The 17,476-nt window shown below is 43.2% G+C and overlaps 1 protein-coding gene across 3 annotated transcripts in view; it reads right to left on the reverse strand.

Annotated features, from left to right (window-relative positions):
* The window catches only part of HECW1 (HECT, C2 and WW domain containing E3 ubiquitin protein ligase 1), a 490,597-nt gene that overhangs the window by 322,986 nt on the left and 150,135 nt on the right, over positions 1–17,476 (reverse strand). The window contains exon 2 of one of the 3 annotated variants that reach the window (XM_025291385.3): positions 15,734–15,791. The exons of the other annotated variants lie outside the window; for them this stretch is intronic. Within the exon in view, the coding sequence (XP_025147170.1) occupies positions 15,734–15,760 (27 nt within the window). The 5' untranslated portion in view covers positions 15,761–15,791. The remainder of the gene's footprint in view (positions 1–15,733; positions 15,792–17,476) is intronic. 3 annotated transcript variants of the gene reach the window in all.

A 17,476-nucleotide genomic window follows, 5' to 3' on the forward strand; every position in this document is an offset into this window, starting at 1 on the left:
AAGTGCTTCATCCATGTTATCTCATTTAAATGTCACAATGTTCTTTGTAGTTCATACTGTTATTATTATTCTCATGGTGATATGAAAAAATTGAGTTTTAAAGAGGCAAAGTCATTTACCTCAGTCATGTAAGTCAGTCGTGGTAAAACAAGGATATAAACCTAAAAAATCTGAAGAAAGAGCCTATAGTTATATTTATTCACCATGCTTAAATTCCTGGAACTTACTGACCTTCAACATAGTGCTTTTACTATTAATAATTAATATCACTAAAATTAATAATGCAAATAAAGTAAATCTTCATTTAGTTGGCTTGGTCTAGATGACCGTGTTTTAGATGTCTTGTTTTCCCACCAACTTACCACTAGAGGCTTGTTGCTACGCCCCTCTCAGAGTCAGAACTCTGACCTGGACGCCATGCCTCTCGCTTAGGGCTCTAACCTGCCCTGCTAATATCAGCCTCCTTACCCATAAGGCAGAGTCCTGCTCAACTGCTTAGGAGAACATCCCCGGAGTGTACCCAAGGACTCATGTTAGTAGATGATATGTTTAAAAAATGCCATACAAATGCTGCATTTCTGAATCTCCCTCTCATCACATACCAAACATTCTGAGAGTCCCTTCAGCTAAGAAATCAGATATAGTTTGTTTGACCTAGGGTTGTCCAGGTTTCCCTGTTTATGTGAACACAGAAGCCTTTTATGGACAATTATTGATTCCTCATCTTGGAGTGTTAATATATATATATGTCTTCATGTAAACATCTGTGTCCTGTTCCCTTAGATGCTCCACAGCCCTTAAAGCAGAAATCAGTTAAGGCTCACAGATTGCATGAATGATAGAAAGAGAAAGCAAATACCTAGCAGTAATCACTGTAACACAAATTGTTAATTGGGAAGGAGAAAAGAGTGGACATTTTTCCTTTTAGTTTCCTGACTCCTCTATCAATTATACTAAAATGTTTAGACTAAGGTTGAAAGTGAAAGTGTTAGTCACTCAGTGTCTGACTCTTTGCGATCCCGTGGACTGTAGCCCACTGGTCTCCTCTGTCTATGGAGTTCTCCAGGCAAGAATACTGCAGTGGGTTGCCATTTCCGCTTCCTGACCCAGGGATCAAACCTAGGTCTCCTGCATTACAGGCAGATTATTTACTGTCTGAGCCACCAGCCCACCAGACTCAGATCGAAATGAAGTATCTGCTAAGTCACTTCAGTCTAAATGGAACCAAACAAGTGATTCACAATACTTTGTCTATACACATTTCTTTCCTTTATGTGGGGGTGGGGAAGGGAATATATATTATCTATATACATTTCTTTCCTTTTGGGGCCACACAGAGAAGGGAGATAAAGAGGAGGATAATCTTCCTAGGAAATGTTGCTTTTAGTGCAGTGTCTCTTACTGAACTAATCACTCTCTTGGTAGACATTAGGCTAATGTATTACTTATTAATTATTCCAGTATTTGTGATATTATTAATAAGGGAGAATTACTTTGGTGCTCATCTTTTACTCTACTACATTCTTACTAGGTTTGAACTGTAATTCTTCCTTTTTACAGTGCTCTGTAGGTCTCTTACTCCACACATAGCTTTATGACACAATAAACTCACCCTTCACATTCACTATTTTGGGTAGCATAATAAAGCAAATAAAGTCATTATTCTTTTTCTTGAAAACCCTCAAAATATCAGTGAGGGCCTACTATATTATGGACCCAGAGTGTGCAAGAACTTGAAGAGCAATTTCCCAGAGAAGAGTAAAAATCTATCTATCTAATAATTGGGGCTGATGTGCAAGGTAAGGAGGAATACATTTTGAAAATTAAAAAGATGGTTCTAGAAAAGATCAACTAGAAAGTACTGGCTTGTCTTATTTTTATACCTCTTCATATTAGATAATGAGATCATATTTTCTTGGTAGCAGGTGACATCAATTTTTAGAATAAGGAAGATAAATTGTTCTCTCTTAGCTAATCAACTACAGTTCATGTTTCCATGTCCAAGTAAGCATCCTTTCCTCAGGGATACTTCCTAAATCCCAGTCCAGGTAAAGCTCCCCACTTACCTATGCTCACAGAGCTACGTTCTTTGCCTTCGTAATATCTATATTGGCTACAATTTGAATGGGTTTCTCCTTTCACTGGACTGAAAGTCTAGAAAGTCACGGCTGGCTTTGCTCACCATTTTATCACCTGCACTTAGCACAGCATCTGGTCCAGAGTAAACGGGCCACAAATATTTATGAATAAACAATATGTTAAACAGAACATATTTGTGGAATAAATCTTGCTATAGGCAATAGTGATTGAAGTTCTCAAAACAACGTAGTGCAGTATCTGAAACAGTACTTGATTCCTTAACGGTTTTTATTTCTAATCTTTTTGCTTGGAAGTAGGATTCATGATCACAGAAAACTAGCCAATCTGATCACATGCACCACAGCCTTGTCTAACTCAAAGAAACTAAGCCATGCCGTGTGGAGCCAGCCAAGACGGACGGGTCATGGTGGAGAGGTCTGTATTCTTGCCTTGAGAACCCCATGAACAGTATGAAAAGGCAAAATGATAGGATACTGAAAGAGGAACTCCCCAGGTCGGTAGGTGCCCAATATGCTAGGGGAGATCAGTGGAGAAATAACTCCAGAAAGAATGAAGGGATGGAGCCGAAGCAAAAACAATACCCAGTTGTGGATGTGACCGGTGACAGAAGCAAGGTCCGATGCTGTAAAGAGCAATATTGCATAGGAACCTGGAATGTTAGGTCCATGAATCAAGGCAAATAGGAAGTGGTCAAACAAGAGATGGCAAGAGTGAACATCGACATTCTAGGAATCAGTGAGCTGAAATAGACTGGAATGGGTGAATTTAACTCAGATGACCATTATATCTATTACTGTGGGCAGGAATCCCTTAGAAGAGATGGAGTAGCCATCATGGTCAACAAAAGAGTCTGAAATGCAATACTTGGATGCAATCTCAAAAATGACAGAATGATCTCTGTTTGTTTTCAAGGCAAACCATTCAAAATCACAGTAATCCAAGCCTATGCCCCAACCAGTAACGCTGAAGAAGCTGAAGTTGAATGGTTCTATGAAGACCTACAAGACCTTTTAGAACTAACACCCCAAAAAGATGTCCTTTTCATTATAGGGGACTGGAATGCAAAAGTAGGAAGTCAAGAAACACCTGGAGTAACAGGCAAATTTGGCTTTGGAGTACGGAATGAAACAGGGCAAAGGCTAATAGAGTTTTGCCAAGAGAACGCACTGGTCATAGTAAACATGCTCTTCCAACAACACAAGAGAAGACTCTACACATGGACATCACCAGATGGTCAACACTGAAATCAGATTGATTATATTATTTGCAGCCAAAGATGGAGAAGCTCTATACAGTCAGCAAAAACAAGACTGGGAGCTGACTGTGGCTCAGATCATGAACTCCTTACTGTCAAATTCAGACTTACATTGAAGAAAGTAGGGAAAACCACTAGACCATTCAGGTATGACCTAAATCAAATCCCTTACACAGTGGAAGTGAGAAATAGATTTAAGGGACTAGATCTGATAGATGGCCTGATGAACTATGGACGGAGGTTCATGACATTGTACAGGAGACAGGGATCAAGACCATCCCAATGGAAAAGAAATGCAAAAACGCAAAACGGCTGTCTGAGGTGGCCTTACAAATAGCTGTGAAAAGAAGAGAAGTGAAAAGCAAAGGAGAAAAGGAAAGATATTCCCATTTGAATGCAGAGTTCCAAAGAATAACAAGGAGAGATAAGAAAGCCTTCCTCAGTGATCAGTGCAAAGAAATAGAGCAAAACAACAGAATGGGAAAGACTAGAGACCTCTTCAAGAAAATTAGAGATAACAAGGGAACATCTCATGCGAAGATGGGCTCGATAAAGGACAGAAATGGTATGGACTAAACAGAAGCAGAAGATATTAAGAAGAGGTGGCAAGGATACACAGAAGAACTATACAAAAAGATCTTCATGACTCAGATAATCACGATGGTGTGATCACTGACCTAGAGCCAGACATCCTGGAATGTGAAGTCAAGTGGGCCTTAGAAAGCATCACTACGAACAAAGCTAGTGGAGGTGATGGAATTTCAAATCCTGAAAGATGATGCTGTGAAAGTGCTGCACTCAATATGCCAGCAAATGTGGAAAACTCAGCAGTGGCCACAGGACTGGAAAAGGTCAGTTTTCATTCCAATCCCAAAGAAAGGCAATCTCCAAGAATGCTCAAACTACCACACAATTGCACTCATCTCACACGCTAATAAAGCGATGCTCAAAATTCTCCAAGCCATGCATCAGCAATACATGAACCATGAACTTCCAGATGTTCAAGCTGGTTTTAGAAAAGGCAGAGGAACCAGAGATCAAATTGCCAACATCTGCTGGATCATTGAAAAGGCAAGAGAGTTCCAGAAAAACATCTATTTCTGTTTTATTGACTATACGAAAGCCTTTGACTGTGTGGATCACAATAAACTGTGGAAAATTCTGAAAGAGATGGGAATACCAGACCACCTGACCTGCCTCTTGAGAAACCTATATGTAGGTCAGGAAGCATCAGTTAGAACTGGACATGGAACAACAGACTGGTTCTAAATAGGAAAAGGAGTACGTCAAGGCTGTATATTGTCACCTTGCTTATTTAACTTATATGCAGACTACATCATGAGAAATGCTGGGCTGGAAGAAGCACAAGCTGGAATCAAGATTGCCGGGAGAAATATCAATAACCTCAGATACGCAGATGACACCACCCTTATGGCAGAAAGTGAAGAGGAACTAAAAAGCCTCTTGATGAAGGTGAAAGAGGAGAGTGAAAAAGTTGGCTTAAAGCTCAACATTCAGAAAACGAAGATCATGGCATCTGGTCCCATCTCTTCATGGCAAATAGATGGGGAAACAGTGTCAGACTTTATTTTTGGGGCCTCCAAAATCATTGCAGATGGTGATTGCAGCCATGAAATCAAAAGATGCTTACTCCTTGGAAGGAAAATTATGACCAACCTAGATAGCATATTAAAAAGCAGAGATATTACTTTGCCAACAAAGGTCCGTCTAGTTAAGGCTATGGTTTTTCCAGTGGTCATGTATGGATGTGAGAGTTGGACTGTGAAGAAAGCTGAGTGCCAAAGAATTGATGCTTTTGAACTGTGGTGCTGGAGAAGACTCTTGAGAGTCCCTTGGACCGCAAGGAGATCCTACCAGTCCATCCCAAAGGAGATCAGTCCTGGGTGTTTATTGGAAGGACTGATGCTGAGGCTGAAACTGCAATACTTTGGTCACATCATGCGAAGAGCTGACTCATTGGAAAAGACCCTGATGCTGGGAGGGATTGGGGGCAGGAGGAGAAGGGGATGACAGAGGATGAAATGGATGGATGGCATCACCGACTCAATGCACATGAGTTTGAGTGAACTCTGGGAGTTGGCGATGGGCAGGGAGGCCTGGTGTGCTGCGATTCATGGGGTCACAAAGAGTTGGACATGACTGAGTGACCGAACTGAACTGAACTGACGATTCTAGATGAGGAATCAAAACAAATGGGTTAGCAACTTGGATCCCACTGGGCACACATTCAGCTTTCAGATGCCCTAATTTTTAATAATATAGAGCTGGGATTCTAATTGTTAATTCATTGTATTGATTCCCTAGGACATTGTGTTTCCCATTCTTGACTTGTAATCGAACTTTTCCATACATGTCTGCAATAAAGAAGAAGGAAGTGGGTTACTGAATGGAGTGCACAGAGATGACATTGGGTAGCCCACTGAGGAAAGTGGTCCCAGAGAAAGTAACTCAATACCCTCATTCTAGTAACACCTCAGGGTCTTAGGGCTATAAGTGACTTTGATGAAGACAAATTTAAACAGCTAACAGTTACAACTGGTTCTGTGGTTTTCAAGGAAGTAGAGAGTGACCGTTTCTGGTGGAGGGAGGGCCAGTGTCAAGGAGGAGAGAAATGATTTAATGGAAGTAGAGCTGACAGGGGCCTGGCTCCTCGCACACTTTCACACAGCATGTTCCAAGGTAGCTGGAGGTCTGAACCTTTGCTGAAGAAAATGGTGGAGAAGGCAAGGAAGTTTTTATTGAGTTCCTGTGAATATGATGTCAGCAGATTGTATCCTGTGCTTTCTAGTATATTCTGTTGAACTCTTTGACACAACTTTCCAGTGAGAGTGCTTGAGAGAATTCATGAAAAGGTGCAGATACATGTGCTACAATATAAGATTGGTAGACCATGTCATACTTCTAACAAATACCTAAATTGTGTTATCCTTCACTTATGCTATTTTACTTCACTATGCTATTTTACCCTGAGTGGTCATTGATTTTCCTGTGAAAGAAGGATCCTCTGTGACTGGTCTCCTCAGATTTGAAAAGACCTAAAGATAAGATGAAATTTGAGACTGACTCAGGAAACAAAGATATTTCCCAGACAATTGTTAATCTAACCTGTGGAGACTTATTTATAGTCAATCAAGATTTTCCAGGAAACTCCCCCTTAATATGAGCTTTTGGTTGAAAGACAGAAGTTTTTCTACATAGATCCTGGGCGCAAAGACTTGAGCCCTCTTCCAGGTTGCTCAGGGGGCAGCTCTAAGGAAGTCCCTTGCTTCTCTCAGTCTGCTTCCTCAGTTATCAAGTGTGGGCAAGTTCCTGTGATAGCTCTGTCCACCTCTTAAGATTGGAGGGAATGTTGTGGATTTTAAAGCACTTGGAAAATTGAAAGTAATAAACAAATGTAAAACAGTGTTATTGTAAGTGTGGAGCAAAGCTTGATGCAGAACTACCAGCAGTCATAATAAAATAATCATATTTAATCTGGCAATTTATGTTAATAGGCCTCTATACAGAGGCCTGGCTTCCCTGGTAGCTCAGCTGGTAAAGAATCCACTTGCAATGCAGGAGACCCAGGTTCGATTCCTGGGTTGGGAAGATCCCCTGGAGAAGGGAAAGTCTACCCACTCCAGTATTCTGGCCTGAAGAATTCCATGGACTGTATAGTCCATGGGGTCACAAAGAGTCGGACACGACTGAGGGACTTTCATTTCCACTTTCACTTTATACAGAGGCCCATTATAAATTAAAGCTAATAAAGAATGTAGGTCTGTGTATACCAATTGATGTGTAAATGGAGCCTGCATCGTTAGCATTATCAGTTACCACCACCACCTTCATTATCATCAGCATCGCCATCATCATTGTTATCATCACTGTTGATGTTGAGCAACTACTGTCTCAGGCACGAGACAGGACCTTTCCCTTCATGTTACCATTAAATCCACAAGACTGTTCCATTGTTATCCTCATTTGAGAACAAAGGGGTTATGATAGGGACAGAGTAAAGGGACAAAGTAGGTGATTAAATAGTTAATCCCACTAGCAGATTGTAAGTAGAAAAGATATGAGAGACCCCTGTAAGTTAATGATTACTCAAAAAAGGTTTGCTTAACCACAAAACCAAACAGGCTTGCTTAGTGACAAAACCATGCAACGGAAGCATGAGGCGTGCTCCAAAACAATAGAACAGTCGTGGCATGAGACCCATATCCTGCCTAGTGAACCCAGTAAGTCAGGACATGCTCTCTGCACATACAAAAAAACAATAATTTGTGGACCTATCCTGACCATGTAGGGACAAAAAAACTCCACTGTCCAACCCAGAGGAGAAGTCAACAATGAAAGCATGACATCCACTCAAGAATGATAAAGGTATTCTCTCCCTCCCCACTTTTCCTTTGATTATAAAACTGTAGCCCAGTAAGTTCTCAGGGCATGGCCCCTTCTTGCCCACCTACTTGTAAGCCTCACAAGCATCCTATTCTAATAAATCACTTATCACTTTGCTTCTCACTAAATTCTTTCAGACATAAAGGACTGGAGCTCTTCAGAGCTCCCTGGAATGCCACCTAATGGTTTCAGTTACAAGCTCCATGAAGCTGCTACTGGTTCCCAAACTCATTCAGATATCAAAACAACCTGAGGGTTTTTAAAAATGCAGATGCCTCGGTCTTACAAAAAACCTAAAGCAGAGACTCTATTGATGGATCCAGAGCAGTTGTGAATTTATTTCCAAGCTCTACAGATGGTTATTTTGAGCAGGTGGATTTGTGAATGACTGAGCTCAGTAACGTCTCCAAGGTCACAAAGCTGGGAGCAAAGCTGGACCCTAACCAGGCTGGTCCCTGATTCCCGTGTCAGTGCTTAACCACTTTTCTGTCTTGCCTGCCTGGAAATAACAATCTATTTAATTTAACAGCTGTATTTTAATGACTTTAATTGGATTTTCCACATCCTACCTCCACTGTTAAACTATACTGCAAGATTACTTTTCCCTTAATGACCATTTAGATGTTTCAGATGAATGACTTAGTTCCCAAGGATACTTTATACCATGGCCCACTGTTAATGATATGGTGGCATTTACCTGAATATAATAACTACCAGAAATTAAGATCACAAAATGTGAGGGTCTGTGTTTGACTGGGGAACTCACAACCAGTGATCAGAGAATATCCATTCAGGGTTGAAGGAGTTTTTCTTGCAAGAGGCTGTTAGTCAAAGTGGATAGAGCCAATGGCTGTGGTGAAAGTATATGCTTTATCTACTTGAAGGTCTATGTGAATTTCCCAGGAATCTTATTAAAAAGCATATATTAATTTAGCATTTCTGGAGTGGGCTTGACAGTATAACATTTCTAAGCTCCCAGCTGATGCTAAAGCTGCTGGGGATCCTAGGCAACTGTAGCCATAGAATGGCCATGAGGAGATCCACCTTCAGAAGAATGAGCACAGCCCTGATGAGTGAGGATCAGACTGCCCCCTAGCAATGGGAATATTGGGTGGGGCAAAAAATTGCAGAGGACAGTCAGAGGTATCCTTCTGACAGGAGAAAAAGAACAGATGGAAGGCATTGCCCAGTAAAGCTCTATTATCTACTATGGAGTAGGGAAAGGTTATTTGTTTAAGCAAATTTAAACACTGATTAGAGGGCTTACAAGCATATGGTTATGATAGTTACATACCTTTGGGAATATTCTGTGTAAGTGAGTGAATTCTAGGTCAACACTGATTGACCAGCTGGGACAAGGAGAAGGGTGCTGCTGAACATTGAGTTTCTTGGGAGGATCCCATGAGCCAAGGATCCCGTGGCACGTGCCCTGTCTAGCTCAGGGGACACCGCCTCTTACAATCATTGTGGTCACACCCCTACCTGTCAGGTGATGAATGGCATGGTACTGTGAAAAGTCAAACAGAAATGAAATAAACAGTAATTGGAACATATGCTTTGGCTAATACATTTTGTTCTTCATGTCAGGGGAAGATTTGGTTGATGGATTTGTCTAAGGGACAAAGGATGAAATAACCAGAGAATGGGCTTTCATTTTAAATAGGTGGAACTGTAATGAAACTATAGCTCCAAGAACATCTGAGTTATTTAGAACCTGTAACTAACCAGAATGAAAATATACTAGGTGTTGTGAACTGCATTGAGTCGCTTGCTCTTCTGGGTCATGTGAAAGCAATCTGGGACTGCAAAAGGACAGGGTTCATTCTTCAACTAGATGGCTTCTCCAACTTAGCCTGGAACTGTGAAAGTTTGGCAGCACCTTGACAGCCCCTTGTAGCTGGCAGAGAGCATTGAGCCTATCTAAAGTGATTGAAGGGGAAGGAAGGAGGAGAAAGCTCCATGGGCCCATCTAGTTAGGAAGGGTTCTGATACAGGAAACATCACTGCTCTGAACTTGTGAAGGGCTGGAACCATGGCTGCCTTTAGAGGCCAGTAGGAGGTGAGCTAAGTGGGAACATTGACAATCAGAAGGTCCTAACAGAGACCACATTCAGTTCTTGCCACCTACTGCCAAGCAGAACTGGAGCTCAGGGCTACAAGAACTTTTGCTTTTTTTCCCAAAAGAAACCAATTTTTCTGTAAAATTGCCTATTTTTTTTTTTTTACAGGTCATCAACAAAATCATATCCAACAAAAGCCACTAGCAGCTAAATAAAATAACGTCTTTAGGGAGTGTAGAGGTGGTAGTAACCATGGGACTGTATTTTTACACAAGTTCAGAAACAGCATGGGTTTTCAGAGATTGAACCCAGAAGTGGGATGCAGCAGCAGAGAAGGTGAACATGGTGTTTCCAGGCCCTCTCTTCCCCACACATGCTTACCCTGCTCTTTCTTCTTAGCCCCTCTCCATTCCTGACAACATGTTACAAACTTATTTGTGATGTTCACCTTCTGACAAGGCCCTTCCCTCAACCAGAATGAATTCTTCATGAGGGCAGGGGTTCGTCTGTCTTCTCTTGGTTGTCTCTCTCACACATCGGCCGTTATCTGGTTAATAGCAGGTGCATAATTAATAGGTGCCCAGTGAATAATAAATGACGGATCCATGCCTTGATCTGAAACATCAAACCCAGGATGAGCTTGTGTTATAGGGCCCTTATGCCAGAGTCTGATGTCCAATTTCTAGGGGTTCTCGAGGCTGCTTTGGGTAACTCAGGATAATTCCTATCCAAAAATTTGAAGGAGAATAAAATAAATCCTAAATCCTGCTTCTACTTTGCTAAAAAAAAATCTGCAAGAGAGAAAGGCAAATACACATTCACTCATGGTGTATGTTTAGCTGTGATCATGAAAATCCTGACTTCTTGTCTGAAGCCGTGTAAAACAAGAACTTTCATTTAGAAAGCAGAGCTGAGTAAACAGACCCAGGACCCATATCTGCTGACACACGGTGCTGTACGGAGAGTGTAGCAGGACATCAGCAATGCTGCGTTCTCTAAGAATTCTGCACACAAATGGGCATGAGGGGATAAAAAGCAACGCTGGGGAACTTCTAGTTCTTGCTGAAAAAGAAAATTCTGGCTCTAAATCTAGCACTACCCAGCAAGAAGGGCATCTCCTCTGTGGCTGCAAATAAAGCTGGTAGTCCTTTGCTCAAACAAAACCACTTATCATACACTACTTCAAATAAGCAAAGCTCCAAACAGCTAGCCACACATGCATGTTTTTGCCACCTGCTGTCTGCACAAAATAGCTATGCCATGTGCATGCCCTAGTTTAAACCAATCTTTGAATTTCACACAAAAGCATCCTCCCTCCACCAAGCTCCCTTCCTAAAGTTAAGTCCACAAAAGGATAGAAATACATTTCCTGTTAAGTGAGGGAAAAAAAAGAAAGATGTTTAAAGGACAGTCCAGACCTTTTATAAAAGCACTTACTTTGAAAGAACAGGACAGATTATGTATTCAAAACAAGACACCTTCTATAGAGCAGACGGAGAAGTTGTTCACTGTCCCAGCCTTGCTCTGGGCTTGCAGCTCCGGTCCTGCTGGGGGTAGTTAACAGAAACGATTGAGCCTGTGTGGCCTGGTCCTCTGGGGCTGCTGCATCAGGATGACGCTCAGAACTATCATTGGGGCAGGCTGTGAGCAAGTCAGCAGGGCAGTCTTACCTCTGTGCTGAGGCTGCTGCTTTCTAATGAGAAAATACTGGTGGCAGAGCTCTCCCCTCAGGTTCAGGCAGACCCAAGGCACCCCAGATGATCCTAGTTCAAGGTTAGGGGAGCACCCATCACCTGTTGGGCAGAGGCAAGCAGACCCTGAAGAAGACATCCCTTGTCAGGTCAGACCCCTTCCAGACTCACTCAAGACTACTGGTCTCCTTGACATAGTTCCTTGACTCTGCCAAGGGCATGACTCAGCTCACCCGTTAGCAATGTGGATCACAATATTTCTCTCTCCCAGTCCAGGAGGACTGAGTTCAAGGCAGTGACTGGAGAAAGGCTAGAGGGGAGACCATGGTGGTCCCTAACTTGGTAAAGTCGAAAGCTTGTGGCTTCACATGCAGGGAGATTTAGCTACAGAGTCACTGCAGTACCGTGGCTTAGGACTCTAGAAACCGAAGACTATTTGGTGGGGGAGAAGAAGGAGAGTAAAGAGGAGAGGAGAGAGAGGGAAGGAGGAGCAAGAGGAAGAGGGGAAAGAAGAGAATCGGAGGAGGAGGAAGAGGATAGCAGTCAGCTTTTTAATTGAGTTTCCAAATCAATAAGTGTAGAGAAATAACGGTATGCCGACTTTCTATTGGTGTCAAGATGACAAATTGTAGGGTGGAACTGAGGCTTCTGATGACATTTTCCATTTATGCCTGGATGACACTGTAACTGAAAAGCCAGACAGAGCTATAGTGGAAATTTAGGGGAGCCAGCTGTGCACTTCAGACACCCAAGGATTCACACCTCGGTTTTCTAATTCGTTCTAGACATGGAGCTCACCCTGCGTGGACACAAAGGGGTGGGGATAAGGTATAGGAAGTCTTGGGCCCACTTTCAGTTTGAAATATATAACAAGAACACAAAATGTCAGGGAGCCATAGCATTCCTTTATCATATAGTCTGGGGTCAAGAAGAAGCAACAGACCAGGAACACTCCATAACTTAACAGAAGTTGTGAGCAGACACAGGTCTATGGGGTGTGTGGTCAGGAACAGACAGGAAGTTGAGTGGAGCTGAGTCCTGGGCATCCCGGGGCCCTGCCATCTCTGGGAGATCCTGGGCACAGTCTCTCTGGGCCTCACTTTCTGTGTGAGAAGTTTTGAGATCCCTGGAATCTTAAAGGCCTATTCTTCTAAGTCTCTTCACCTAGCACACGCCCTGACCCAGAGAGAAACCTAATAAGCCGGAGTTTGCTCTCTTTCTTCCACTCCCCTCCCTCCCACTACATTAGGCTGTGAATTCCGGCAAAGGATCACATCTTAGCACTGTCTCCCTGTCTCCAGCTGCTTCTGATCAAATTCTGAAAAGCCCAGAAAAACTGATTTTCTGAAGTCCCTGGAGAGTGTGGCAGATGAGCTTCTCAGAGAGCCCTTTAAGAAAGGACTCCACTGCCCAGCTTCCGGGAGGGCGTCAGCTAACAACCCCCAACTCCTTCAGGTCCACCTCAGCCTTTGAGATGTGGTCTTCTGAGGGTGCTCTGAGTGACATGAGGCTACCAAGGCCTGGCTGCTGCTGCTGCTGCTAAGTCGCTTCAGTCGTGTCCGACTCTGTGCGACCCCACAGACGGCAGCCCACCAGGCTCCCCCGTCCCTGGGATTCTCCAGGCAAGAACACTGGAGTGGGTTGCCATTTCCTTCTCCAATGCATGAAAGTGAAAAGTGAAAGTGAAGTCGCTCAGTCGTGTCCGACTCTTAGCGACCCCATGGACTGGCCTGGCTAACCCTACCCAATATGGGTGTCTCAAAACAGGCAGGCATTGCTCCTGAGAGCTCACTGGTCTGGAAGAGACTGTCAGGCTGCACTTCCAGCCTGATTCTTCTTCCTCTTCTCTTCCAGGCTTTACTTTTCTCATGAACAATCAGCGTCTATGTCCTCAGGGACCCAAGAAACACAGAGATGCTAATCATTGTAACACACAAGCCATAAGGTTTGTTTGTTTTTCCAAAATGGAGCTTTGAGAGGTTTCAGGAAACCTATCTTTGAGCAAGAAGACCCTCTTTGTAGCACAATGATCTGCCTTGTAGATTCCTTCTCCATTGTCTTGTTCATAAACACTTAGTTCCACCAGTTGTAGCAGTTCTCAGCCAGGGGTGCCTATTAGACCTTTTTAACAGCTAGTAATGCTGCACACTCATTTTGCAACATGGTAGATCTTCTTGGAACATATTAGGAAGGTGTAGAAAACCTTGGAATCATTTTTTATTTTGAAGATTTAATCAACAAAGGCAAAAGTTATAGGGCCAGAAGATTTCCTTTATCCTACAGAGTTGGGGACAGGAAGTTTTACAATGACTTGCAATGGAAACTGGGAATAAAGCAGCTGATTCTGTCCCCTCGGGTTTCCAGTGTCATTGTCATGCAAGAGGTTGTGGTTACGTTTGCATTTCATAAATTATGTCCTTTGGGAGAATCAGCTGTGATCGCTGTCTTCTCTTCCTTTTTAATCAGGGAGCGGTCACTCACATAAATGTTAGGGGAGGATGCTCAACTGTTGTGTTTCCTGGATCACTGAATAAAATCCCCTGAGATGATGTGTGTGCCCACTTAACTGTGCTACTAGATTCAGAGAGTTTTATTTTAAGGAACAGTTTGTATCTGAAAATGCACAGGAGCTGAGATTCCCTAGGACAGGGAAGTCCCCACTTTACAAGGATGTTAGTCTTGGAAAGAGAAAAGGGGGGACATTCTACCAAAATGTTAAATGCACCCAAAGGAACTACTTGATATTTTTTAAAGGCTTCTGAATATATCTTTATATCCAAAGAGAAAATTCAGAAGTCCCAGCAGGGTATAAGCAGATGAGAGTGCCATGCATTGGGAAAAATGTTCTTTTAGCAAAATTCAAGTGTTCCCCAGATGGGGAAGACTAGGGGTGGGAGTAACCGGGTGAACTTCGAGAAACCAACTCTGACAGCACAACAGACTGGGATGTGCCATAAGAAAAGGACATTTAAAGTCACCACACTCTGACTGCCCCTGGACATTTAGCAGCACACAACTAGGTCCCAATTTAATGCTTCCTGAATATAACACACAAAATGCTCATTCTCTAAATGCATTCCTCAAAACTCACTCAATAAGAAAGCACCCCTCTGGGTGCTCTGGAAGTGGTGCCCTGGGGTGGGATGGAAGAGAAGGGCTGAGCTTGAGGCCTGCTCATCCTCGTACAGGCTGGGCACCACCGGGACACTTAAGGAACATCCCCATGCGTTCTTATCCTCGCTGAACGGTTATTTCAGGGATTAGTTGAATCTGCACTTGAATATGCTTAGTACATTTGTGAGGCACTGTGCAGATGTAAACTTTTATTATTTGTAAACAAAAGCCTCATTTCAAGATTGGCTGAGTGCATGCTCTCAGAGCAGCACCAGGGCCCATGGACAAGGAGGCTAGCTCAGAAAGCCTGGATGCGTTTGAATCCCTGCTCCTCACTTACCCACTGGGAGACTTAGAGCAGTGACCGAGCCCTCTTTGGCCCAGTTCTCTAGTACATCAATGGTCATATCTACCTCTTCAGATTGTCGTGAGTAGAGAGGAACTCACAAAAGTATGCAACATAAATGCTGATGCACCGTGCATATGTGCAAATAAGTAAATATGAGCTGTGATTTTTACAAGCCAGGGCTGCTCCCTCAAGTCATAAAACTGTGCAATCCTAGCAGCATAGGACTTAGAGGGAAGTTTGAGGGGATCTGGAAGAAGGATCCTCTGGGAGAGCCACCAGCAGCTTGAGGCCCACTGCAATGAGCTGGTAACCTCCCAGTGGCTGGTTCCACTCAGAATCAGCAGGAGAAATCATTGCTCTGGTCTCCAGGCATGCTTCTCCATGCCTGTATCAACTGCAAAGTATTTACCCACACCCCAGCAGAGCTCTGAGCTGTCATTTCAGAAGCAGCATCAGAGAGTGTTCGCTTCCAGGTACAAATTCACTTGTGACAACCGTACATTCACATCACACAAGAAGAACGCAACATGCAAAGAACATCATCTCAAAATGGAGCACAGTCAAATTTGGGGTGAGGGGGAGATGCAGGCAGTGGGGGAGGGGTGGGTGATGGATCTTAAATGTCAGGGCTGCACTGGAGAGAATTCCTGGGCTGGGGCAACCACAAAGGGCTCTGGGCTGAGGCACATTCCATTATGAGTGGAGTGGTTTATAATGGAATGACATGGATGGGTTCTTATAATCAGAAAAACACACTGACCTTCACACTACACAGGTGCAGCAGCATAATGACCCACCACGTGTATGCGCATCAATTCCTGGGGAAAGTCCAACGAGGTTAACTCAGCGTGTATCCCAAGCAAACAAAATCAGTGACATTCCCCCCATGAAGAATGTTGTGCCCCATCCCCACCAAGAGACCTGGTTTGGGCAACTGACACATACAAGGAAAGATTACATGAGGCTCATACTCATTTTTAAAAAGTTTTTTTTATGTGGGCTATTTTTTTTTAAAGTCTTTATTGAATTCGTTCCAATATTGCTTCTTTTTAACGTTTTAGGTTTTTGTCTGCAACACCTGTGGGATCTTAGCTCCTCGACCAGGGATCGAACCCATATCCCTTGCATTGAAAGGTGAAGTCTCAACCACTGGACTGCCAGGCAAGTCCCGGATTATACTCATTTTGGAGAAAAAAAAAATGGACCAATTACAGCAAGCAGCATTATTTTATGCTGGATTTTTAAAGTTTAAGGGGTGAGAATCTTTCAGGAAACAAAGATTTGGTGTGGGAGCCCTACAGGGAGGGAGAGTTCTGTTCCCCCCCCCAGCTATCTGAGAAAACTATTTACAAGCATCCTCAGATATGCTCCACTTGTAAAATCCTTGCAACCACAAAGCAACCAGATCTATAGTTAAACTGCTGACATTTACTCAGATGTGAAAGACTCAAGAGGAAGCCCTATTCCCTTGAAGTGTATCACCCCAAATGGTAGCCATGCACCACACCATCACCACTTTAAATAGAGAAACCATGTCAACAATTAGAATTTGAACAGAGAGATGCCAGGAAAACTGTGGCTGATATTCTATGAGGGTCTTCTTAATCTGGCTATCACTTTGGTTCACTAGTTTTTCATCCTCATTTTCTACACTCATCTTCCTCTGAAGGGAAAGTTGTGGTGAGAGTAACCGGTATGGTCTTATTTCAGAAGAAAGCAGTATGGGATGTCAGCTTTCCAAAATCCTAGTGAAACCTGACAAATGTGTTCGTGCAAGAAGCGAGTCAGAAGCTTGCACTCTGGGTGCATGGATTATCTTCCCATCCCTGGTCCAAGCAGATTTGAATAGGAAAGAGAGTTCAGCCTCCATGTCCTAAGATCCTGCTGTATGCCAAGCTCAGGCTGAGTGCTCCTCAGCTCTGTAGGAGCTAGGCCCCTCTCCTGGACATGACCACTCCTCAGGCTGACCCAGCTCAGTTCCATCTGCAGGCTTTCCCATGTTGGAGGTCCCCAGACTCTCCTATAGTTATATGAGGGCTCATATTCTAACCAAAGGACTTTATTACTCTCTGAAAATTGACAACATCCACATTTCTTTGACAGCTTAGCACTCTCATCTGAAGTTCAAACCTAGCATCAACTGGAATTTCTCAGAGCCCCCCAAACACAGTGCAAAGGAGTTATTTATCCTCAGCCCTGACTCTGTAAGTCTTCCTCATCCACCAGATCTCCCATGGGGGAACCTGGGTATCCACCTCTGGTTCTTTTTCTCCCCAAGCCCATCCTCTGCATCCAACCAAGTGACCAATTCATTCACTCCTTCCTCTTAGCTGTTCTAGATATCTGTTTCCCACCATTTCCACCTCTTCCATCATGGTGCAAGTCTCCCTTTCCTCCTGAATTTCAGTTGATCCTAACTGGTCTCCATCCTCACCTTAAAGACCTGCTCTACAACAGGCAGAATGCTTCTCAAAAAGGGAACATCTGACCAGTTGTATTACTT

Source organism: Bubalus bubalis, chromosome 8, assembly GCF_019923935.1.
Source record: "Bubalus bubalis isolate 160015118507 breed Murrah chromosome 8, NDDB_SH_1, whole genome shotgun sequence".
Taxonomy (NCBI): Eukaryota; Metazoa; Chordata; class Mammalia; order Artiodactyla; family Bovidae; genus Bubalus; species Bubalus bubalis.